Raw genomic sequence first — 22,976 nt, 5'->3', positions numbered from 1 at the left:
AGACAGTCTCATCACACTCACATAACAATCCCTGAAGGCTTAAGGTGTGACAGCAGCTTGTGATTGATGGCCCTCTTTCTGGCAGTATTATGTAACTGCATATTAACATAGCAGGACTACTGTCTCCTGGAGTCTTTCTGCACCATCACACTGTGCTGAAAATCATCCCACTAGAAGCCACTTCACCTTGTGTCAGCAGCTGTTACCATGTACAGGGCTGTCCATGTGATTGATTTGGTTCAAAGGTACAGAGTATGCTTTGAAGCTGTACATGATAAATGCTCTGTAAAGTATGTTGCAGGTTAAAGTTTGAGGAGGTACAACATTACTATGGTAACAGTTGGAAGCAAATCATACGATCTGGTTATATTTAAGTTTGGAGGTAGATTTTGACATATTTACAAACTATCCATCAATCAGTACTCAGCTCAGGTTTGGTGGTTTGATGTATTTGGTAGTTTGACATAAGAGGTAGAGCTGGGCGATAAAAAAAAAGATGCTATCACGATAATTTTTTTCATGTCAGTCGATATCAATAATTATCACGGTAAAAATCTAATTCTTATTTAATTTTAATTTCAAGGCAGATTTTTGGTCCTTAGTGAAAGTTGCATAAAACAGATTCAATTCAAAAGTTAAAGGTTTTTATTCTCAATTTTCACTATATATACGAAGACATACAGGACAATCAAGATGCTTGTTCTCTCTTCCAACTCTTAAATAGCAAAACAATGTAATATAAAATACAATAAAATTATAATAAAATACAGTTGAAAACAGATGGTTTGTTAGCTTATGTCTCGGATTTAGTTCTTCTTCCATCTAATGTTTGGTGGCGTTGAATGCACATTAGTGCACCCTTTGAAGTGGTTGGGGTGTAAATACAGGTTTGCATATATTACATTTTTATCTAACATACGTCATATTTATATTGAGAAAAATTATATCACGATAATAATCATTGATTCGCCCAGCCCTAATTAGGGGAACACATATGTGAGACATACTCTATCATGCTTGCTTCCTTCGAGCAAAATCTCTTCTTGTAGAGCTAAGATTCATCTCTGTGTAGTCAGTGTACTGCTGCCACATGAAACTGTCTGAGGAGTACAGTACAGTTTGAAATAGTTGATGGTTTTATACATTGATGTTTGGAGACACTGCTCACATCTCTGCTTTTTCATTCCTCTGCTGGTTAACCCTGCCAGTAAATTGCACATGAATGCATCTAATGATGAGCCTGTATAACATCATGTTCTGCTATTTTGTTTGATGTAAATTATAAACGTCACCTTAAAAGGTGTCATGACTCTAGTAAAAAGCTTGGTCTTTGTGATCCTTCTGCATGGTGCTGTCTGTCTGAAATCATTTTTATATAGCTAAACATAGTTCAAGTTATCAATAATACATTACAGTTTATACCATAAATGAGCCATTAGTGCTACTACATGAAGCAGTGCTGTGTTCTTTACTTAAAGAGAGATGAGGGACTAAAGTATTCTTTGTATAACAAGCACAGTCATTTTTCACATATTATTTTCATTACTGGTATTGACATTGTATTCTAAAATACAATCTGAATGAGGAAAAACTATTTTAAGTGCAATGTGAGAATGCCCTGTCATCTGAGTTCCTTTTCTGACACACACTACATGCTGATTGTTTAGCTCCATGGTGGGCAGTGCCACCTAGAGGTGGGGTCAATGAGGGTCAAAGGCTGAACTGTCCATGAGTATTTTATGCAGTTAGGTCCCAGTATGCATGCAGTACAAGTAGTTTAATCCTTATATTTTACTGTGTAATACATTTTGAAATACACAGACAATCTTCTAATATTAGTGGAATATAGGCTGACAAAGTGTCACAATCAAGATGTGCTTTTTCATTGTCTAATTTTAGCTTTATAACATTTTTAAAGCAGAAGCAAACATGAGGATGTGGTTTGTTAATTAACTCTTGTTTTTCAAAAAGTCCTTGTTTGAAGAGCTTTGGGAATAAAGCACCACATGAAAGAGTGATCCATTCAGGAAAAACAATATGAAGTCAGATGAAACACCTCTCTTTTTTTAGTTTTAGTTTTTTTAATCTCCTTCCCACAGCCAGCCCTCAAATACCTGTATGAAGAGCATTCAATTGTTTTTACCTACTTTGCCATTGGCGAGAAAAAAAACCCTCACTGTCTGGAAATGATAAAACATGACACAAAAAAGACTCCCTTCTTGACTATATTTTCAGATGTTAAAATGTCAAAGTTGAGTGCTTTGGTAAACACAGGGGTTCGGTTTCCTTTAAAGGGGCCCATATTTCCTCTTTTCTTTTCAGTACTGATTTCAATCAAGTGTAGAGTTTTTTTCATAGACTATTTTACTGATAAGCGAATACTAGTTTAATACATAACATCAGAAGAAAATGTGCAGATCACAAGTTTTAAAATTAAGGCACAAGTTTGAGGAAAAGATCCTCAGTGCCAATTCACACAACATTTAAAAATAATTGTAAATATTACAAATAATAGCCAGTGGAACTTTAGGAACGACAATTACGCCCACTTCGAATTCATCCTCTTTCGTTGAAGATACAAGACATATGCGCTGATCAATGGAACGATAAACAAACACACCTACATAAATTATAATCACAAATGCTGTTAATTACAACCATGTGGAGCCCACTGGCAAAAAAGTCTGCCCAATTCATGTCTACCTTTGCCGGTACACGATTATTTTAAACCTAAAACAAAGTGTTCATGTGTGATCATCTCAAAGGAAGAGTTAAAGGAGATTCAAGACTCCCTAAGATAGAAAAATAGCCAGTGATCTGCATTTTTTTTTGGTCAATGGTACTTGTTTAGTGCATGCTCAAGTGTTTTCCGACTTTGCATAATTTTTGTTTTTAGTGAGTCACTTTCTAAAGAGACCAAACATCAATAAGAGACTGATGTTTGTTGTATTTATTTAGTATTTGACTTGAGTGTTTTATCCATACACTGTAGAAAGAGATGTTCCTTATCATATTGAAACAATGACCATATTGTCTACATTTCCAGCAAGTACATGTTTCATTATTCACTGTTGCATTTAACTAATCTGGGCTCATTTGTGTCTGTGTGTCCCTCTAGGTGGAACTTTATCCTGCTCCTGTCAGTATGCTCAGCAGCACTGTCTGCAGAAGACGACCGCCTAGCTCATGGTAAACTACTGACCTCAAACTCCTTACTAATCATAAGCATTACAATCAATCCTTGTATAGTCTATATACATGTATTTTGCGCCATATTCAGTTCAATCTATATGGATGTTTAATCATTGGAATAGAGTGCTCAGGTGTCAGAGTCAGACATGGTGTTAGCAAAAAAACATCAGAACAGAACACAGACCGCAAAACATTAAAGTCAGTCGTCATTCTTTAAATATTGAATTATTTTGTATTAGTTTATAGTTTATATTATGGAAAGAATATATATGGATAGTGGTTGCAAACAGGACCAATTCTTTCTTTGCTCTTCTCCTTTTTAACCGTCTTCTGCAACATGTCTGCGCTTGCACTTCAGGCCAGCACGCTGAAGCAGCTTAAGTAGCCCCTGTCTCAACCTCTCCTCTTTTTTTACTCTTGCTCTCCTTTCTCATCCATCAGAGAATGCCCTTGGTATGACACATGAAAGCAAAGTATGAAGTACATGCTTGGATCAGCCCTCTATGAAAGTACACCAATCAGTCAGACAAAAAGGAAGAGGAAACGTCAGTTGAATTGTTAGTAGTTGTTGGAGACTGTGTGTCAGCTGGTCAGGTATGGAGTGTAAAGTTATATCTATATGACAGTTGTTTCAAGGATGTTGCAGCAAGGGTGAGAGGTGTTGAAAGTTTGAGCAGCAGAGGTTAGGAGTTGATTATGAAAGCAGAAGCTTTTATTCCATGAGGGCTCTTTAAAGAGTCAGAACAGATTAGTTTCATACATACTCCTCTGGATGTTACTTCCGTGAAAGAACCTTCTTTACTCAACAAGAAAGACTGTTGTCAAAATCATCTAAAGAAAGCTCTGAAAATGGATGGATCAGCGGATCACACTCATTATGTCTAAAGAGGATATATTGTTGTTTAACATCAGGAAGCCACTGCCAGAAACACCACATAGTATCAAAAAGCTCAATTCAAGGTTCACCTCATGGTGAATCCTCACGTTTGCTCACAGCGATAGCGTGTGTGTGGACCTTCTACTGACCTGTGCACGGACTGCAACTGCCCTCAGGCATCATCCACTCACGTTACTGCCTTCTGTACTAGCATTGTCATCTTCCCACATATCTATGGTTGATAAATTCACTCCATGTAGGATCAATCCATTATAGTAAGGGGAAGAGGAATGCACACAGAGTGCTAGAGCAGCTTGTCTTCACATATGAGACAGGTTAATTGGAATCTGGGCTGACATTACCTCAGGCTCAGAATGTCAAGGACAACTCAGTGCATGCTGAGATCAGCGTACATAGATAGTCTCTCCACGTGAGATGCAGAACTAAAAAGCTGGAAACACCATCTCTAGTACTTAATGTCTTAAATGCACTTTCTCTCTTGGCTATAACTTGCCCTCACACCTTAACCAAACTAGAGCCCCACTTAACCCCAAAAGTACACATTTCCCCACCAGCCAAATTCATCTGATAAGTGGCCTATCAGGCAGCCTGACAGAAACCCACAGCACTCAACACTGTGGTGCTACAGGAATAGTTGAAGTTTGCTAATATTGGCTAACAAATGCCAATGGCAGTCAAACTTATCAATTACTATGTTGCGCTTATGCGAGGGCAAATGTGCAAGCATTAGCTCGATCCACTGTAGCCCCATATGGGTTGTGAGTATGTTAGCTTTAGCTCCCTGAGCATCAGGTGGTGTGCTAATGAAAGTTTTGTGTGAGCTTAAGTTGTGTACAGTGGTCAGTTGTCTGACAGTAGCTTTGTCCATTCACTGAACTTCAACCCAAGTACCTGTGTGTGTGTGTGTGATGGTGATCCTGAATGGTTTGACTATTTTGGCCCAGCTTGTCCTGGACACAACCATACAAACTTTTGTTTTGTGCACTCAGACACATTGTTCAGGACAGCCTCTAAAAACGTACCTGCTTTACTTTCATTTGATGTTTAAAATTGCAGAAAGTGTCAGATATCCTTTTCTCCTTTAGAGTAAAGCTGCTTCAATGAGTCTCTTTTTGCTGATTGATTCAAAAGTCATTGTGGACAGGTTTCCTGTTGCTTAGTTTGGTATATTCTTTTCTAGTCTCCTCCCTCATCTGGGCCACAGCTGCCTCTCTGATACTTATTCCAGGAGAAAAGCAAAAAACATCAATACCATCATGGGGAGACTGTATAATGTCTGACCAGTCACGTTTCCTGTGAATTTCAGGAAGTGGAGGTTATGTAATGCACCACATGTTTTTGCCTCGGAAAGTACTGACACATCTTTTCTGAATTACAATTAACATCTATGTAAGAGGACGAAATCGTCCTTTCTTGTACTTGTCTGATACACCTAATGGTGGCCTTTAACAACTGGATCAGCAAAATCCCAGGTACACATTTAGTAGTTTATATTTGTGTACCATCAGTATTTGCTCTTTTTATTTTTCCTTGATCAATCCAGTGCTTTTAAATTCAATGTTTATGTAGGAAATGCAGGCAGAGAAAGAAAGAATACAGATGTTGAAGATCCTCAGTAGGACTTGAACTTGGCAATTCACTGGTACATAGTATAAAACTCTTGAGCCTACTGGACTGCCTGTTACACATTACTTCCTATAGCCTTATTTGTAATGTATTGTCTTTTATTATTATAACACAAGCGATTGTTCAGTCAACAAAATTAAGTGCATGTACCAAGATTTAGTAAATATTAAGACTCGCTCCCCAAACTTTTATTCCAAAGCATTTTCCAATGTTGTTATTTTGACTTCATGTATGTGGACTACAACTTTTAGCAATTTTCACTAAGGTGAGTGCTTTAAGTCAGTCAAGGACCGGATTGATGAGGGTCTATTTAACCAAAGTCGTGCTGTTTGAAGTTTTGTGAACCTTACCAGTGTCTCCTCTTTCTTTAGGAGTGGACATCCTCTCTCGATTGGGCCTTACAGCTCAAGACAGGACAGACTATCAAGACAAGAGGTCAAGCTCACATTGGACTGCTCACACCACAGTTCCCTCACCTGTTTCTGGATATGGGATATTACTCGACTCAAACTCCCTCTATGAGGCTCCAGCAGGCGGTCTTTTCCCGCCTGAGATTGGTGAGGAGTTTACTGTTGTGGTTAGCCTAAGCTCCTGGCGAGCAAACAATGCTTTTCTTTTTAGTGTCAAAGATGGAATGGACAGGCTGCGTTTTGGCATTCAGCTGCTGCCACGCAGAGTGGTGGTTTACACTGCAGAGAAAGCCCCCATCTATTTCACCTACAACTGGCAGGATGGGAAACAGCACTCTTTTGCTGTTGGTGTTCATGCACGCTCAGTGTCCTTTTTTGCAGAATGTGGGTCAGTGCGGCAGTGGGAGCAAACCTTGGGGAGATCTCAGACACTGGGGGATTCTGGGGGTGTCTTTACTCTGGGAAGGATGAACTCCAAAGCTGCACCATTCTATGGTCGAGTTTGCCAACTAGATATCTATCCCTCAGCCCAAGCTGCCGCCCACTACTGCAACTACCTTAAAGCACAGTGTCGGCTGGCCGACACTTACCGGTTGCCTTTGCCACATCCTGGTTTGGAAATCGAGGCAAATGACCCTCCTTCTAACCCACTGACAGAGTCCCCTGTTGGAGTAGCAGCTACCCATCATACCCCTATGAAAACCACAGAAGCTTTCAAAACGTCTCATGGTAGTTCATTCAAGCAATTTTTAACTATGAGCCCATCAGTGCATCCTCGTTTGGGGGATGAGAGCCAAAGTCCTACATTGGAATCCTTTGCCCACTCCATCACATCCACACTTCAGCCTGACAACCCCAACTTAAGCATCCCAAGTCGGGGAGCAGGTCTGGATCTCAGTTATAGCACCTCAAGAACTACTATCACCACTATCGAAAATAACTTGGCAAATGGGAGGAACCCTGAGGGAGATACTGATCACTCTGAAAACAGCACAGAGGAAGAAAGCAGCTCGGGGAGCCTACAGACTCCAGGGGCCACCCTACCAGGCCTGATTTCCTTGGTCAGGCAAAGTCAAGTGAAGGAAGGACTCAGGAACAACTCCATCAGCGACTCCAGAAACTCCCACTCAGAGCTCCAACAGACTCATCAGTTCCTGGAGACTAATTTGAGAGTCAATGGAACCACTTTGTATCGTGAGAATCAGGTGGACAGCTCAGAACATCATGATCTGGATGGCAGCTATGATAATGTAGACTTTGGAGGATATGATTACGGATATGAGGACCCAGACTTCTTTTACGAATATGAAGATGGTTTTCGTGGCCCAAAAGGAGAGCTAGGTCCTGCGGTAAGTGACTTAATTTATGATTTGCAAGCAGAGCAATGAATGTTTATGGCACGGTTGAGACACAAGTCAGAAAGTTGCTGTACTTGGATCTTGAGGACAATGTCAAACAAGCCAATCAAAGCTGTTTTATGGCCACCATTTGAATCTTCAGAACTGAGCCCTTTGTTACATACACCCATAAATATATGAAAAATGTTCTGACAAGACAGTATAGTGATTTAAAGGTGATGGCATGTCCAAACACTGTTAGTTCTTCATGTATCTACAGGTTGTTAAAATAACATGCCTTCTCTCCCTGAAACACTGCCAGCTACCTTTGCTCTCCAGTTTAAGGGAAAGTTATCTCAAGGTTGGAGGTATACCATGGCAAGAGAAATTAGCTGTCCATCCAGCTGTAATGTAAGCAGGTTGTCAGGTTAGCTGTGGCTCTGAAGATCAATCTATAGCATAGATCCTCAGGCATTGCTTTTGTTTCCATGTGTGAAATATGTAGTCTTTCTATCTGATCTGTTTGAATTCAGGAGTTTATATAATGATCTAATATTTCTGAACTCCAAGTTTCCACGGAACATCCTAAGCTGCACAATGCATGCAGATCTTCAAGTGCTGCACAGCTTTACCAGCACTTACTTGCTGCAGTTTGATATTCAGTTTCAGTGCCTGAGCCCACTACACTGATGAGTTGAATGCAGCCCGAGCCATTGGCCCCTTTCCAGTTGGTTTTAATTTAGCAAAATATTTAGTGAATTAGCCTGCATGCTTGTTTTTCAAACCTTACAGCTGTTTGTTTGCCATCTCTACCCAGAGCACTTTGGTGCAGCCATGTTTTGAATGCACAGTCAGCTGAAGGTCAACAGCTCACTCAGTGTCATTGCCTCTTAGTTTAAACTTGAAAACAATCTGGTTTTCTTCCTCAGGGGAAATATTTCTGTTTTTCAGCCACACAGATAGACAAAGACTGTGGCATAGAGGCTACTTCTGTTCTCAGCAGATAGATGCCCCTAAAACAATAATCTATAATGTAGCACTTGAAAATACTCAAGTGTTTGGTGGATTTTTTTTGTTGAACTGCAAAATACAGCATCTTCTGAAATAAGAATCAAAAGAATGGCTAAATGACATCAGCTTAGATTTTTATTTAAGTCTGCTTTGGAAGATGGACCATGTACATAGCAGCTTTGCTAGTAGTATGGCACTTTTGCAATTGCATCACAATAGCAAGTGCTGTTTCCCCATTGTTCCCCATGCTTGGTCCAATAAGCATCTCTGAAAGTTTCAGTGCATTCAAAATCACTGGAGACATTGAGTAGCAGCCATAGACTGTATAAATAAGGGACATAGTATCCTTGACGTCACCCATCTGTTCCTGAGAGCTGTTTTGATGCCAATCATCGGCAGGAGCCATATTGGTAAAGCTGAACACTCAACCAAACTTCTGTTGAGCTAGTGTGAGGTAAAGAGGCAGGCTTTGAGCCTCCTAGCCAACAGCTACAGTGTTCCCACCTGTCAATCAAGTCAGTCATGTCCTTAAATGGGCAAAACTCGGAATCTTAATATCTTCCGAACCCCCCCCCCCCCCCCCCCCCCCCCCCCCATACAATGTGTGCCAATAGAGAAATTAGCTCTTCAGACCAAAGCCATTTTTTTAACCAGGCTGTAAACATGTTTATTAATTCTGCAAAGATCGGCTATTTTAATTTGGTGTGTATGTGGTTTCCGATGCTGATGCTGGATGAACTGCAGTTTACAACACTTCTGCATGTGCTTCATAATTTGAGACTAGAGGTTGCCGCTTGGTAGCAGCATCAACATTCAGCCTGTATGCTGCTAAAACACAAGAAGGCGTCTAAACAAAGCACTGAGAAGTGTACTACGAAGGGAAAAAATGGTCTGTTGATTTTATGTCTTGAAGCTGATCTCTCCAGGATCAGGTTATGTTCAGGGTTTAATCTGAATGCATCACATCTCTTTTTTAGCCTAGTTATGGCAACCCCTGAACTCTCATTGTTTGTATGTACAAGTTTTAACAGGATATGTTCAATTAGAATTCACTGGCATTTCAAGCCAAACTAATATTTTGTCAGAGGGATCTATTTGAAGATTATCTGTATCCAGACCCACTTATTGCACTTTTTTTTCTGCAATATATATTGTGATATAAATATATTTATAAACCTTTTTTTTTTTTTAACATGTAAATCAATGAAAAATCAATCATACTTTATCACTTGGGGCTTTTAGTCTAGTTTTGTTGGGTCCATTCCTCTGACAGCAGCTCTTTCGGGATTAGTAGAGACAACAGTGACTCACACAACATTTCACCATGTGCACTGCAGGTGTAAACACTGAAAGTAAACACTCAGTGAGACATCCATCCAGTTGGCAGCAGCATGAAACAGCACCTGGACAAAATGCTAAGAGAAGCGGGAATTGGCAAAATAGAGCATCAGTGTTTCTGTGATGCTGAAGTGAAGCATACAAGTTAACATTTTACATTCATGTAGGCTGTACATGCACAGTCTGCATATTTCTGCAGTCCCAGATAACAGCTCGTTAGTGATAAGATGGATTATGTTTGCAGTTATTCTTCAGTATTTAAGTAAATTAATGAATATCTGAAAATTTTAAAACAATGTCGTTAGGTTTTAATCTGTGTCTGGTAATTTACCCCCATCACCATATTTAGCTTCAATATAGTAAAATCTGTTTTAGTTTTCAGTAATTGCTAAATGCTCCATGTTGTTAAACAAACACTGTCTGAGAGAAGCAACATTCTGATTCTCTACATGTCCTGCATATGGCAGAGTTGAAAGTAAAGTGACTTCAAAAGAGGGGTGGAAGGAAGTGTAGACATCATTCAGTCATCACCTCCTAAATACATTTCCCATCTATGTCATGTCTCAGTTACATGGTCTGTTATTAAGCCGACCACAACACAGACAGCCTGCTTGTTGGCTGCATGTCTGTCGTAATTCAGGGGCTATCGTGATGCAGCTCAGGTTAATGTTACACAACACAGCAGCTTCAGAGGAGGCCTCGTTCTACCCTTTGACTTTGCTTCAATTTGACTTCTTGAATTTTCCCACTGGAAAAGATTTGACCCTTGTCTTGGCAGCGGAGATAAAGTCTGATGGATAATATCACTCCAGTGCTTAAATGCCTCAGCTTCTTTAGGCCCTGTTGTTGTTGGGAAGGCTGTGGTGTGCTCACAGTTTCCATGTGTCTGTGTGTGGGAGTCCAGAGGAACAAACAGCTGTTTCTTCATTCAAGTCTCCCTTTTTTGTGAATCTCACTGCTCTGTCAGGGGCTTGGGATGCTCTAGAGCAACCCATTATATTTTTTATAGCAACAGATCTGAATATTAAATGAAAATAAAAAGGAATAACAGTTTTTTATAAATGTATTTATTGAATATTCTATTTTTGAATTGAATTACACTAGTTTATTGATAGCAGATGACAGTCTTATATGGATTAAAAAAGAAAAATGCTAACATGGTCTACAATTATACTTCAATTATACTTAATACCTGGTTGGCCCAGGTATCATCTATCCTCCCCTGCAAACTCTTTATTTATTGTTGTCATGTTTCTTAACCTATGCAGATATAAGAGAAGTATTTAATAATCAAAGTCAAAGGTAGATAGCAACCTCTGCTGTTTGAAAAGGGTACAGCAATTCATTTTTCATCTCAACAATTTTATAGACCAAGCCAACTGTTGTTAAGGATACCTTTAATGCTACATGAAAGAGCTGTTAGGCAGAAGATACTTGCAGCAATTATTTTTAATCAGCCACCAATACTAAAACCCTCAAGGTCAGTGCACACATGGTGCAGTGGTGGATATCCTGTAGTCTTTCAAGTTTAAATTCTGCAACAGAAAATGACACATGTAGTCTCACATCATTCAATACTATGACAATACAAAAGCGGGTTTTGCTTCATATATGTGATATATGTGACAGTTTGCATTTTCCCAACAAAGACAACAATAGGTTGCAAGCTAAAGCCTGACATGAAGAACAATCAAGTGTCTTTTTTAAGAAACCTAGAAGACATTTACTGTAAAATCCTTTGTACTGATAAGAAGCAATCTGTTTTTGCTGGGCTTCTAGGGGAAAAATTGTCCTCCTGTGTGAAGACTTACATTCATTCAGCAACATGCATTCCCGGTGTAGATGTGTAGCTCTTTCTAGTACCATCTGTTACCACCACCCTGCTAGCTACCAGTACAATTGAGCGCAGCCGAGGGTAGCGTTCATAGTTGTGATGTATGAACGGACCCAGTCCTGCCAGAGTGCTGTTTTACTATTTATACAGCACATTGAAGCAGATGCCTGCTTCTTTTAGCGCCATCTTCTGGGTACAATAATGTAACAACAGAGTTCCCCTCTGCATTTTACACTGACTTACGTTCTACCAATGTATAGGAAGCAGCTCACTGTTTAGATGACAAAAAGATACTAAAAGTGAGTCTTAAACACAACATTTTACGGTACCTGAAATCTGATATAAGTTTTATCAACTAGGTTTAAGATAAGATCATATATTTCCTTTCTGTTGTTAGTGTTTTACTGTTTATTATGTGGCTTTGTGATTAATCATGATTGTTAACTTTCCCATTATATAATAAGGACTGGCATAATCTGTGGGGTATCAGTTTGAGTATTTAACTGAGGCATGTAACAAAGCATGACATGCCATTATCCCATGTGTTTCTTGATTTGCTTTTCCTTGACAAAGGATGCATTGAATCCAAAAGGCTGCTAGTGTCTAGCCTTTACATGAATATTGCAAACACTCATCATTGCAGAGGACTGGACAGTGATCAACATGTTATTGCTTGACATTAACACACTCTGTCTTTCTCTTTCTTTTCTCCTCTGTTCTCATTCCACAACATTCTCTTTTCTCTCTCCCCATCCTTCTGTCTCTCTGATATAGGGTCCTCCTGGTCCCCCTGGATTACCTGGTCCCCCAGGAAAAAGAGGTTCTCGGGTAGGTAATTTGTACAGATTTGTTGGCACACAGCTAGCATCCTGTAGAGTTGATGTTGACTGTTGTACACAAACGGAATTTCAAACATCTCACTGCATGGAAAATAATTAAGATTATTGTGTATTTTAAACTACTAGATATTTGTTTGTTCCCTCAATGTACAAGAAAACTTAGTGGTTTGTTTGATCCCAAATAGTTTGGTTAAAAAAAACACCTAAAGGAATTTTCAAGTTGAAAAGTTGAAAACTAGAGAAGAGAAAGAGACAACTGTTTACAAAAAGTGTTGCTTTGTTTGGATTCAGAGTAACAATGCTGGCTTCTCTTGACGTTTTTTGTAAAGACATGAAGGTCAGGCTCATTGGCTCTCAAAGTAGTGAATATTTTGGTGAACTGCACTAACACATTCACTGAAATCATATCCATTTGTTTCATCTTTCAACATGCAAGTCAACAGGTACCGGCTACATGTGTTGTGCCTTTTATTTACCATCACAATCCAGCTGCAACCATCAGGAAAGAGGCACTGACAGACATGTTTGTGGTTAGCTTTATTATGCTCAGAAACAAGCTTTGCTTTGTAGAGGCTTATGACAGTTAGATACTATGAGGATGCAGGAAGCATTGTTTACTCGTCCGCACCTTTGAAGCATCAAGATTGAGTGATCAAAATCTTTCAGCTGCAACCAGCAGCTTTGTCAGTGGCGGGGCAGGCTGCATTTTTGCTCTGATCTTGAAACTATACTTTATGCAACTGCCAAGGCTGTCATGACGCAATGCTGTGATCATGCTACACGTCCTGGAGGCATCTTTAAACAGAACAAGAGACATTTCACTCAATGTTTATGGTATGTGTTAGAGGGAAGGTATATAAATAGTTTACTCTTGGTCTTTGTAGAAGCTGTACCCTGCACAAAACATCTTTGGCTATCCCATGGCTAATTAGACACAGGGAATGTAAATATCTGGGGCATTAAAACGCAATAGAGTGCTTAATTACTTTGTTGTTTCTTTACCCCGATAGACTCTCAAATGTCTAATGACAAGTCATTGCTTACCAAAATTGGTTATGTTTATGTGTATATGTTTATTTGCATTGGTGCAAATAAACATATACAGTACTTATGTGTTGTGGTTTTGCTGAATTTGTACCAAGAAAACAAAGATGAAGTTGTATGAAGGCTGTGTCTAGTTAAACTGCCATGTAACAACCGACTGGGTTGATTGTTAACCAGCACAGGCATGTAGACGTTAATCTGCAAGGAGCACTGAAGGCTGGTGGTGCTAGATCTGCCAATGTTAGGCACTCTCAGCTGACAAATTTGACATTGTTTCCCCATAGACTCTATGATCCTGTGTTAAACAGCGTCAAATAAGTTGTGCTCAATTTTGACAGTTTTCTGAGAGTTTTCTTACCTTTAGACTTAGGTTACTCAAAATGTATATTTCTGTTTTCAAGATGAGGAGTTTAGTTGCTTTGGAACGGTGAGGACGGAGACTTCAGTAATGGTGACAGTGATTGGATTATTATCACTACAACATGTATAAGGACACTTCACAATACAAAAACAACAGTGAAAAACAATGTGCTTGTAACTGAGGCTGCTAGTAAAGAGTATAAAGCAGTAAAACTCTGCTTAACATTAACAGCATCACCACCCTGTACAGTTCCTGGCATGAATGTTCTAATAAATACTGCATTCACACATCTCACCCCAACTCTCCTATGACTGTTTACCAGGGGCTGGCAGGAAAAAGTCTGCATAAGGGGAACAGATTTGGCCCCACGTGCACCCAATCCAGACAAGACTGGGAAGTTTTCAGGAGTGTGTCAATAGGAATACAGATTACAAAAACAAAACAACCCCTAATCAATCAACCGATCAATCAGCATAAGGGACTGCATTTAGGAGGGCATGCTCTTTAGAGACTGAAAGAACAATTAAAGACAATTCAGGAAGTTGAAGTAGACATGGTTCAGCATTTTGCCAATGGACCTGCATTGTTTAGCTGAAATTCCTGCTGTATTGACAGAATGAATCTGATTAAATGAATGGAAGAGCTGTGTTATTGTTGTTGTTGTTGTGGTTGTTGTTTTGCAGAGCTCAAGTCAGTCTAAATGTAGTATTTTAACAGTATTTTAAGAGCAAAGCAGACAGACTAAAAGGCAAACAGAGAGGAAGACTGGATGGTAGAAAATAAAACATGTCTCACAGTAAAAGCCAAGGAAAGCACAACGCTGATAAAGAACATACTGTTACCCCATAGGCTAAGTCATAAAGTGGAGACAGGGGGAGGCTTGGAATCATTATGCGGTGAGAAGCTGAGGCCAGTGTGGAGTACTGTGGTCTGCAGTCTCAGCAAAAAGTTTCAGACTTATTCATCTGTCTTTAATTGTTAATGTTATCAGACACACACTAACACAAAGGAAACACCAAGTGGTGTGGGCATTTATAATGGAGAGGAACTAATTCACTTTCTTTTTAGTGAACAAGCCCTGAAGGTAAAGTCGAAGTACTGAGGTGGTGAAAAAATTTCTCCCTGTTCAGCATTTCCCCGATGTCACAGACTGTGAATGATTTTTTTTATTTGGGTGTTCACTAAGTGTTTCACCTTTAAGACTTTTATCTCACACGTGCAGTTTTCACCAACACTTGGAACCAAAGAAAGTTGTCTTCAGGAGATTCACAAATTTAGTTTGATTTCTTTCGTTTCCTTCTTTTGTTTCAGTGTAGTTTTAACACTGACATTAAAACTGACAGTAAGATAGTTAGAAAGAGAGATTGAGATCATCTGATCTGGCTCTGAGTTGTAGTGCAGAGAAGAACCAGCCTGCAAGCAGCAGGAGCACAGATGTGCAGGAATGTAATGTATTTATAGTGTGCGGGTGTATTTGACGGTTCACATCTAGTTGTAGGAGTGAGTGTGCATGTGTAGTGGTGCATTCATAGCATACCTGTGATGTTAAAGGAACTAACTTGCATTGCTGCACTGAGAACAAAGGTGATACAATTTATTTGTGGCTTATTCTTAACATTTAAAGATCATTTGCAATCATTGGAAAGTGTTTAGTTGCTTTGGTAACCCTGCTACTCTGAGATAAGTCATATATTTGACCCTAGTTGGCATTTTCAAGCATGATCAATCAGGTAACACCACTGCTATCATGTCTGACAGAAGACGGGTCGATTACTTTAATTACCCCAGCTGGCCCACCTGACTTTATATACTTTGGCTCTAAACATGTTATTCTAAAGAGTATTTCTTTCACATCTCATAACACATGCAGACAGGGCTCCAGCTGTGAGATAACTTGCAAAGTGCTGCCCAATGTTCTCTTTAAATCTACTTTTAAAAAAGAGAAATGCTTCTAAACACCTTGTGCATGTCAGCACCTGTGTCCAACTGGAGTTGAAGCAGTTTGCAGCACTAACTCTTGCTGTTTCTCCCTTATCTAGAGCCTTGCTTGTGTTGTACTGACTCTCAGATGTGTGTCCCTGGCTAAAGCGTCAAATGAAATGAAAATTGACACAAGTGGTTGACCGATATCAGTTTTTCAACTGCTGATGTGATAGCTACAGAGCAGGACAGCGATGGCCGATTTCACATTGTTGTTGTTGTTTTTGTTTTAATCTATTTGGTAATAAACATCAGTTTAATAATAATATCATCCTTTATTTTATTGACATTACAATTAAAATCCAACCTCAGCCCGTAAACGTTTTTAGATGGATTTAGTTCATGAAATAGAAAGTTATGCTATACATTTCAGAACATGACTGTTTATGACAGAAGCAACATTAAACTGCTTTATTATATACACCATAACAGTATTAATATTAAATACCAGCGAATAACTGTTGTATATTTGATATGCTTTCATTTAGGATAGGAAAATGTGATATTATTTGTTATCATTTAGGAGGGCTTTAAAGTTGATAAATAGAAGCCACGCTGACAAGGTTATCTGCTGTGTCTGCAGACATTATTTATCTACATTTTAAATCGGCCTCGTGAGCTCAGGCATTGGCAGATTTATTTGACGATTATTCAAAACTAAGTGAACGAGTATTTGAAACTTTCCCTCCCTTTTAATGAGTCTATCTCTAATTTTAACATTGTACTTCCAGAAAATCCCTTAGCTGCAAAGGTGAAAGAGCCATTTGCTACCTATGTGGGTAATGAAGATGATCATAAATCTGTGACATGATGGCTCTGTACATTAGTTCCATCAGCTATACCCTGCTCGACCAGTGTAGGGTAATCAGAATTAAAGGGGTTAAGCATGTCTTGGTATTAATTCAAGAAAATTCATTCATTCATTTCATGTGATGTTAGCTTGAGTTGCTGGATACTTGTGGGTATCCCAGTCTGGAGTTGATGTGCTGGTTATGGGCAGCCAACTTTTCATTATTGTAATTCAGCTATGCTGTAGTTAATTACATTAACAGTCTATAACCCCATTACCTGGCCAACATTAATTACATGACTACCTGTGTTGTTATTCTTACAATGTTTAATCATTTTATTTGGAAGTACAGCATTTTGTGAGGAGTGTTAAAACAACTATCTTATTAACATTAAATTCACAATTAACAATCTTTCTCCGCAATTCCTGAGCAAGAATGGAGCTATGAGTTTGAGCACAAACTATTCTAGTCTTCCTGTAGAGGTTTGCAGGATGTGAAAATCTCCCTCTTTCTTCCAGACTAGACTTTCATCCGCTGTCTGTATGTAGAATTCCCCCTGGAGCGCAAATATCCTTCATTTTTTAACACACCAAAAACATACGCAATGGATAATGACAGCAGAAACTCTGAGCTCCACATTTTTTGGCCATGAGCCCATGTGTGATGTTACATGGCCGGTGAGAGCCCTCATACTGGCTCATGCTTTCTGGAGTGAAGTTCTGATCAAGTTTCAGATCAAGAGTACAGTCTATCTAGCTGTTTAACATCAACTATTTTCTTTCAGGGAATCTCACATTTTTTTGTGATATACTTTTTATTCTTTACAGACTTCTGCTAGAAATTAAGCTGTCAAGATTGATTCAGTTATATGTTTTCTCTTTCTCTCTCTCCTTATGTTTCAGGGTCCTACTGGTCCGCATGGAAACCCCGGGCAGCCTGGACCCCCTGGGCCCAAGGTGAGTTGCCTTTTCATTTGTGATGAGACATAAACAGGCCTCAGAGAGTGCTGGACAGGGGTCTCTTTACTAAAAGCTCACTTTCGCCTCAGACAAAGGCCTGGAATGGTCGTTGTGGTCTCCCTCACTTTTCACCTTCTGTTCATCAAAGTGAAAAATAACTCTAAAGAACGGGAGATTTATTGACAAATCCTGATTTTGGTTTAGGTTTGTGTGAAAGGGGCCCGTGACATCACAAGTTGTAAATGTTTGGGATGGGAGATGGTGGAAGGAGCTGCTGCAGCAAATTTGTTGCGCTGGATGCATCAGATGGAACAACTCTTTGTCATGTTTGGCAATAATATCTATGCTTACACCTGTATGATTATGTTTGTACAATAATAGTCAATCAACTGTTAATAAGACAATCATTATTGACCTTTTAGTAAACAGCTGGTGCTCATCAGCCATTCAATCATAACTGTAATGATCCTCCTCAACTAATGCTTTACTTTATTTAATTTCAGAGAGTACTTTGATTTAGTGATGACATGTTATGAGCTCATACTCAGACTGAAGACGACTTCACTACAATCATTAGCATACTCACTTTATAACATGCCTCATCAAGCTGTGAGGGAAAGAAAAAACACTAAATCATTTTTATTGTTCGGAAAGAACCCTGTGGCTACATATGAAGTGCTGATTCAAGCGTATAAAGATGGATGAGGCTTGAGAGGAACTAAGATGCCAAAAATGAAAAAATGAAAAGCTATATATCCTAATGTAAGCGCTTTTAATATGTGTAAAGAATTTTAGTTTTCAGAAATGATGGACTATAACTTCACAACCAGAGGAAGATTAGAGAAACAAATATTTTCATTGATCTCATGGTCATCTATTCTTTGATGCATGAGCTCCTCTTATATTCTACTGAAATGGAATCCTGGTCAGTCGCTCAAAACCCTGATTTTGTTGTAAATCCTTAAAAAACATTGAATACTTACAGCTTTAACCAAAGGACAGTTTCTTGGGCTCAGAGCATGAAACAGAGAAGAGTCAGGCAGACATGATGATAATGAGCTACTTTATTGTCCCGAGTGAAGAAAGGAGGGGGAGGACCAAGGTGCAGATTCAAAATAAAAAGGGTTTAATAAACTTAAACTGAGAAACAAAAACTTACTGCATATGTTAAACAATCAGGAAACACTAGAACGCAGGAAACAACATCGCAGAAACAGACAAACACACGCCACAAGCACAATGAACACCATAGAAGGGTGGAAACACAGGCTGTTTTTCTAAATGGCCTGCTACATACTACTAATGTATTAGGCCGTAGGTACATGCTGCGTTTGAACTTAGTATGTAGTATGACATGGCTGTTCTGTTCGATCTGTGTTTTAGTATGCTGAGCGAGACGTCAAACAATTTCCGGTTTCGGAAAGCTGATAGAGAAACTGCTGCTTTAGCATCCACTTATGATTTTAAAAGTTAGGAAGCTGTTTATATGGAATTTAATAATTTTCACAGCACCTAAAAACTGAGTTCCCCCCGTCAAAAAATGAAGAGAAAAGAAAAAGCGTAACGAGCGCTGTGCATAGTGGGAAACAGTAGGTGAAGTAGACTGGTCCGATACATACTGTGAAATTTTCCAGAATCAGTACGACATCTGGGGAGTTTTGGCATACTGCAGATTTTGCTCTTGTTCACATACTCACTGCATACTGAATTTTGTCCAAATCAGTACGTACTGCTAGTATAGTAGGCGGTTTCAAAACTAGAGACTAAATAGACACGCTGGGTAACAAGTAAGGACAGACAGGTGAGGACAACAAAGGCACAGGTGAAGACAATCACAAAGGCGGGAAAACACTGGTGAAACTAAACTTAACATACCAGACTATTCTACCAAACAAAACACTGAAAACCAACTCAAGACCACAGGCAATCACAGGGAGTAACAAGTAACAACCTCAGAGTTAGGAATGTAATTCAAAGTACTACTCGATTGCTTTCTTTTTACAATTGACTCTACTCTTCAGAGATTTTGTGAGTAAGAAGCACTTGGGGTGTGAACAAAACTGTGACATTAATAGATATTACATTATAATATAGATAATTTTCAAACTATTAAGGGCTGCCTTTTAGTGTGAAAACTCTCAGAGCCTCTCAGAGATTTACAAGAGTTTATAAAAATACTTTACCAGGAGAGACTAAAAGGAGACAGACTAGTTGTTCAGCTTAATGACATATCACTTAACCTAGAGGTTTTCACCAAAGGCTGTAATCATAGAAGCCCAGGCTCATTATCCATGACACTGACTTAATATAAAAGGGCAAGAAGGAAGGCTTTTTAAAATACCGGTATCTAGTACTTTTCCTCAGCATGGGACCAGATGTAAAAAGTACATTGATACAACAGAGCAAGGATGTGGGCAGCTCCAGGCAGATGCAGATGGTTATGGTGACTGTGGTCTTACCACTACAGAGTTACTGCCATACACCATGCAGTCATCGGGAGAACTGTCATGCTATACGAGCAGAAACAAAGGAGAAGTGGTTGGTTCATCCTTCTGATGTCAAACTTTTAGTTGTAAGGGAATAGCTCCTCACTTCCAGTTGTTTTCATTACATATGTAGTTTAAAATGAAACCAAAGCTGGACCATGTCAAGACAAAAAATATGATTTTCCTCCTTGATCAGTCAAACAGGATGAGGAGACAGATGGCTGTGTGTTATGTTACCTCTAACCTTCCTGGGACACTGCTCGTCCAGTTGGTTATTTTGAAATATGGGCCCCCTGCTTGCTTTCTGTTCCCTCAACATATACACCCACACTCATGCACACACGTGCACAACCCAAACCAGTGTATCTAATACCGTAGTGGTCTGCCGGTGAGTCACTCTCACACCCCCAAACCCTTTGTGAAGGCGGAATACAGATTAAGCGACTCTTTGTCTAAGTTTGGGAAAACATCCACTGTTGAAATGTGTTTGGTTACTAGGTCGTACACACAGGACTCAAGTCCCAACTGCTGAGCTTAGCTGACCTGTGTTCTGGGCTTAGTGTGAAATGTTATGACGATTTGCTTGCAGGACTTAAAAGCCTCTCTCAATCTGCTTCATGCGCTGCTGACTTTTTTTTTAAAGAAAATAAAGCCTGGTTTTATGCTGCATTAGAATTTCCGCTTACTAACCCCCAAGCTCCTCTTTGCCTCACTGGCTGTCAGTCAAAACTATGGAAACATGATGCTCAATAACCAAAGGGGACGTAATTCATTGGTGCAGGTTTGGGAAATACACAGAAATTACTGTGAAGACATAAAGACAGTGTTTGTATATGAGAGACTCTGAACTAAATGCCACATGCAGCGGAGAGCTTAGATGAAACTTGTCACATTGTATATTGTATCATTATCACTCCTGCTGTTTGTTAAACAGAAGCTGTGCATGACATATGCAGCAGCAAGTTAGATAAACATATATACAGTATATGTGTAAGCTGTGCTGGAATTATTTGGAAATCTAACAGTGCTGTTTTGGAAAATAAATCGTCTCTGTAGATACTCCATTTTTAGGTAAGAACTGTATTTTTGTTAAATGACAGCAGAAAAGATTTTATGTCCCTAATCGTCGCCAGTTTCTGAAGGAAAGACCCGGGAACTCTGGCTGTTGGACTTAACGACTGCTGTTCTGTGGGAATGCACTTTACAGCTCCATTCTGGCAGACTCTTGACATGTTCCTCTTGTTATTCACCTTGTGGGAATCACACATGTGGTTTGAGATGACTCAGAAACTCTAAAAGTTAAATCTGGATCCTTGAAGGCATTTGCACTTCATTGTTACAAGCTATTGTCTTGACTGGTCAGTGTCTAGGATGTGGGTTTCACATAGTCAAAGATTTCTGAAAGAAGCCTTTACTTGAGAGGAGTTGAACACATTTGTATCATATTAAATGTCCAAGGCTCTTCATGAAGCTGCAACAAAAGAAAAGGGTTTTTATGCCAGGGCATTGTGCTATTTTTGAAAAAGACAACTTTTTAAAGCTCTCAGTATTATTGTCCTGGCTTCAAACTGCGACAACTCAAAATTGAAAGCAAGAATGGAGCTCTTCACTTACTCTCAAACTCTGCTGGAGCTTTTGCTTATGATTTTTATTCATGCAAATATTCGTTATACTTGAGTGATTGATGTTGGAGATCACTATCTTGTACTCTCTTACTGCTGACTCTGTGACTGTTGTTGTTTCTAGAGGTAAACCTTAAATAACACATCTTAGGAAAGGTGAGGCGATAACAATCTGTGTTCACCAGTAGAAGCCCTGAATACGGGTACATGTAATCTTATAACGTGAAGGCTCATATTACTAATTGTGGTTTTGCTGCAACAAGAGAAATAAACAGAAAAGTACTTCAGACTCACAGTGTCCAGTTTTCTGTCTACTCGTTCTTATTGAGAAAAATTAGCACGTGTATGCGGTCAGGTGTCAGCCGGGAACGCAACCGGGTTATAATAAGTCCAGCAGCAGAAAAGCCCAGACCACTCTGATGTTGCTGCTCTGCAAGCATAGCGTACTAGCAATTCCCACCAGTATGTTGGCTTTGTATCCAAAGGTGGGTAAATGTCAGGTTTAAAACTGTCAACCGTCATGGCCGTGTCGTTGTTGGCAGCAGTTGCGTATTGATCCACTTTAAAAAACGACGTGGAGACCTGACGCACAGCTGCAGCCGCCAGCTGAGCGCAACACCTTTAACAGCTGATTCACATCGAAACATGCTTTAAACTTAAAACAGCTCCCTGATAGCTGAGTGTAATATGAGACAACGTGATGTTTGTTCCACGTGACGGAAAATTGAAATCAAAAATGCGTGTTTCGAGTAAGTTCATAACAATCAATTAATCGAAATTCGATTGTTTTTCGTGTTTTCTGTATATTTTTCCATTGTATATAACTGATCAATTGGTTACTTGTTCATGTTTTTATCAAGCAGTTTTCCATAAATAAGTTGAGTAGTATAAATAACCTGAATTCAATATGTCTCCAGTTCTCAATCATTACACATTTGATTGAAGCTCATATTCCTGAAAGCCCTTAAAGTTTATATTCAAACCTTTTCACTGGAAAGACATTAAAGACTGTTTTCTGTAGAACTGATTTGTCCAGTAAGTGAGAAATTGGAAATGTAATTGTCTTGCTGCAGGATCCCTAACTCTGTGAACCTCTTTCTGTTCCAGGGGTCAAAAGGGCACCCAGGTTCTTCACCAGGCCAGGCCCCACCAGGAGAGAAGGTAGCCCTGTCTCTATTTGTTGACTCTTTCTTCCTGGTTATCTTGTAATTGAATGTGTCTCTCTCGTTTGCCCTCTTCCCTCTATGG

The 22,976-nt window shown here is 39.3% G+C and overlaps 1 protein-coding gene across 1 annotated transcript in view; it reads left to right on the top strand.

The window, feature by feature from the left end:
- Positions 1-22,976, top strand: part of LOC117828095 (collagen alpha-1(XXIV) chain-like) — a 94,433-nt gene that overhangs the window by 7,289 nt on the left and 64,168 nt on the right. Inside the window, exons 2-6 of the mRNA XM_034705091.1 lie at positions 3,119-3,189; positions 6,088-7,475; positions 12,421-12,474; positions 17,564-17,617; positions 22,836-22,889. Of these exons, the coding sequence (XP_034560982.1) occupies positions 3,119-3,189; positions 6,088-7,475; positions 12,421-12,474; positions 17,564-17,617; positions 22,836-22,889 (1,621 nt within the window). The remainder of the gene's footprint in view (positions 1-3,118; positions 3,190-6,087; positions 7,476-12,420; positions 12,475-17,563; positions 17,618-22,835; positions 22,890-22,976) is intronic.

The sequence above is a fragment of the Notolabrus celidotus genome, chromosome 2 (assembly GCF_009762535.1).
Source record: "Notolabrus celidotus isolate fNotCel1 chromosome 2, fNotCel1.pri, whole genome shotgun sequence".
Lineage (NCBI taxonomy): Eukaryota > Metazoa > Chordata > Actinopteri > Labriformes > Labridae > Notolabrus > Notolabrus celidotus.
Note: the sequence above shows the minus strand (reverse complement) of the source record. Positions and strands in the feature narration are given on the sequence as shown.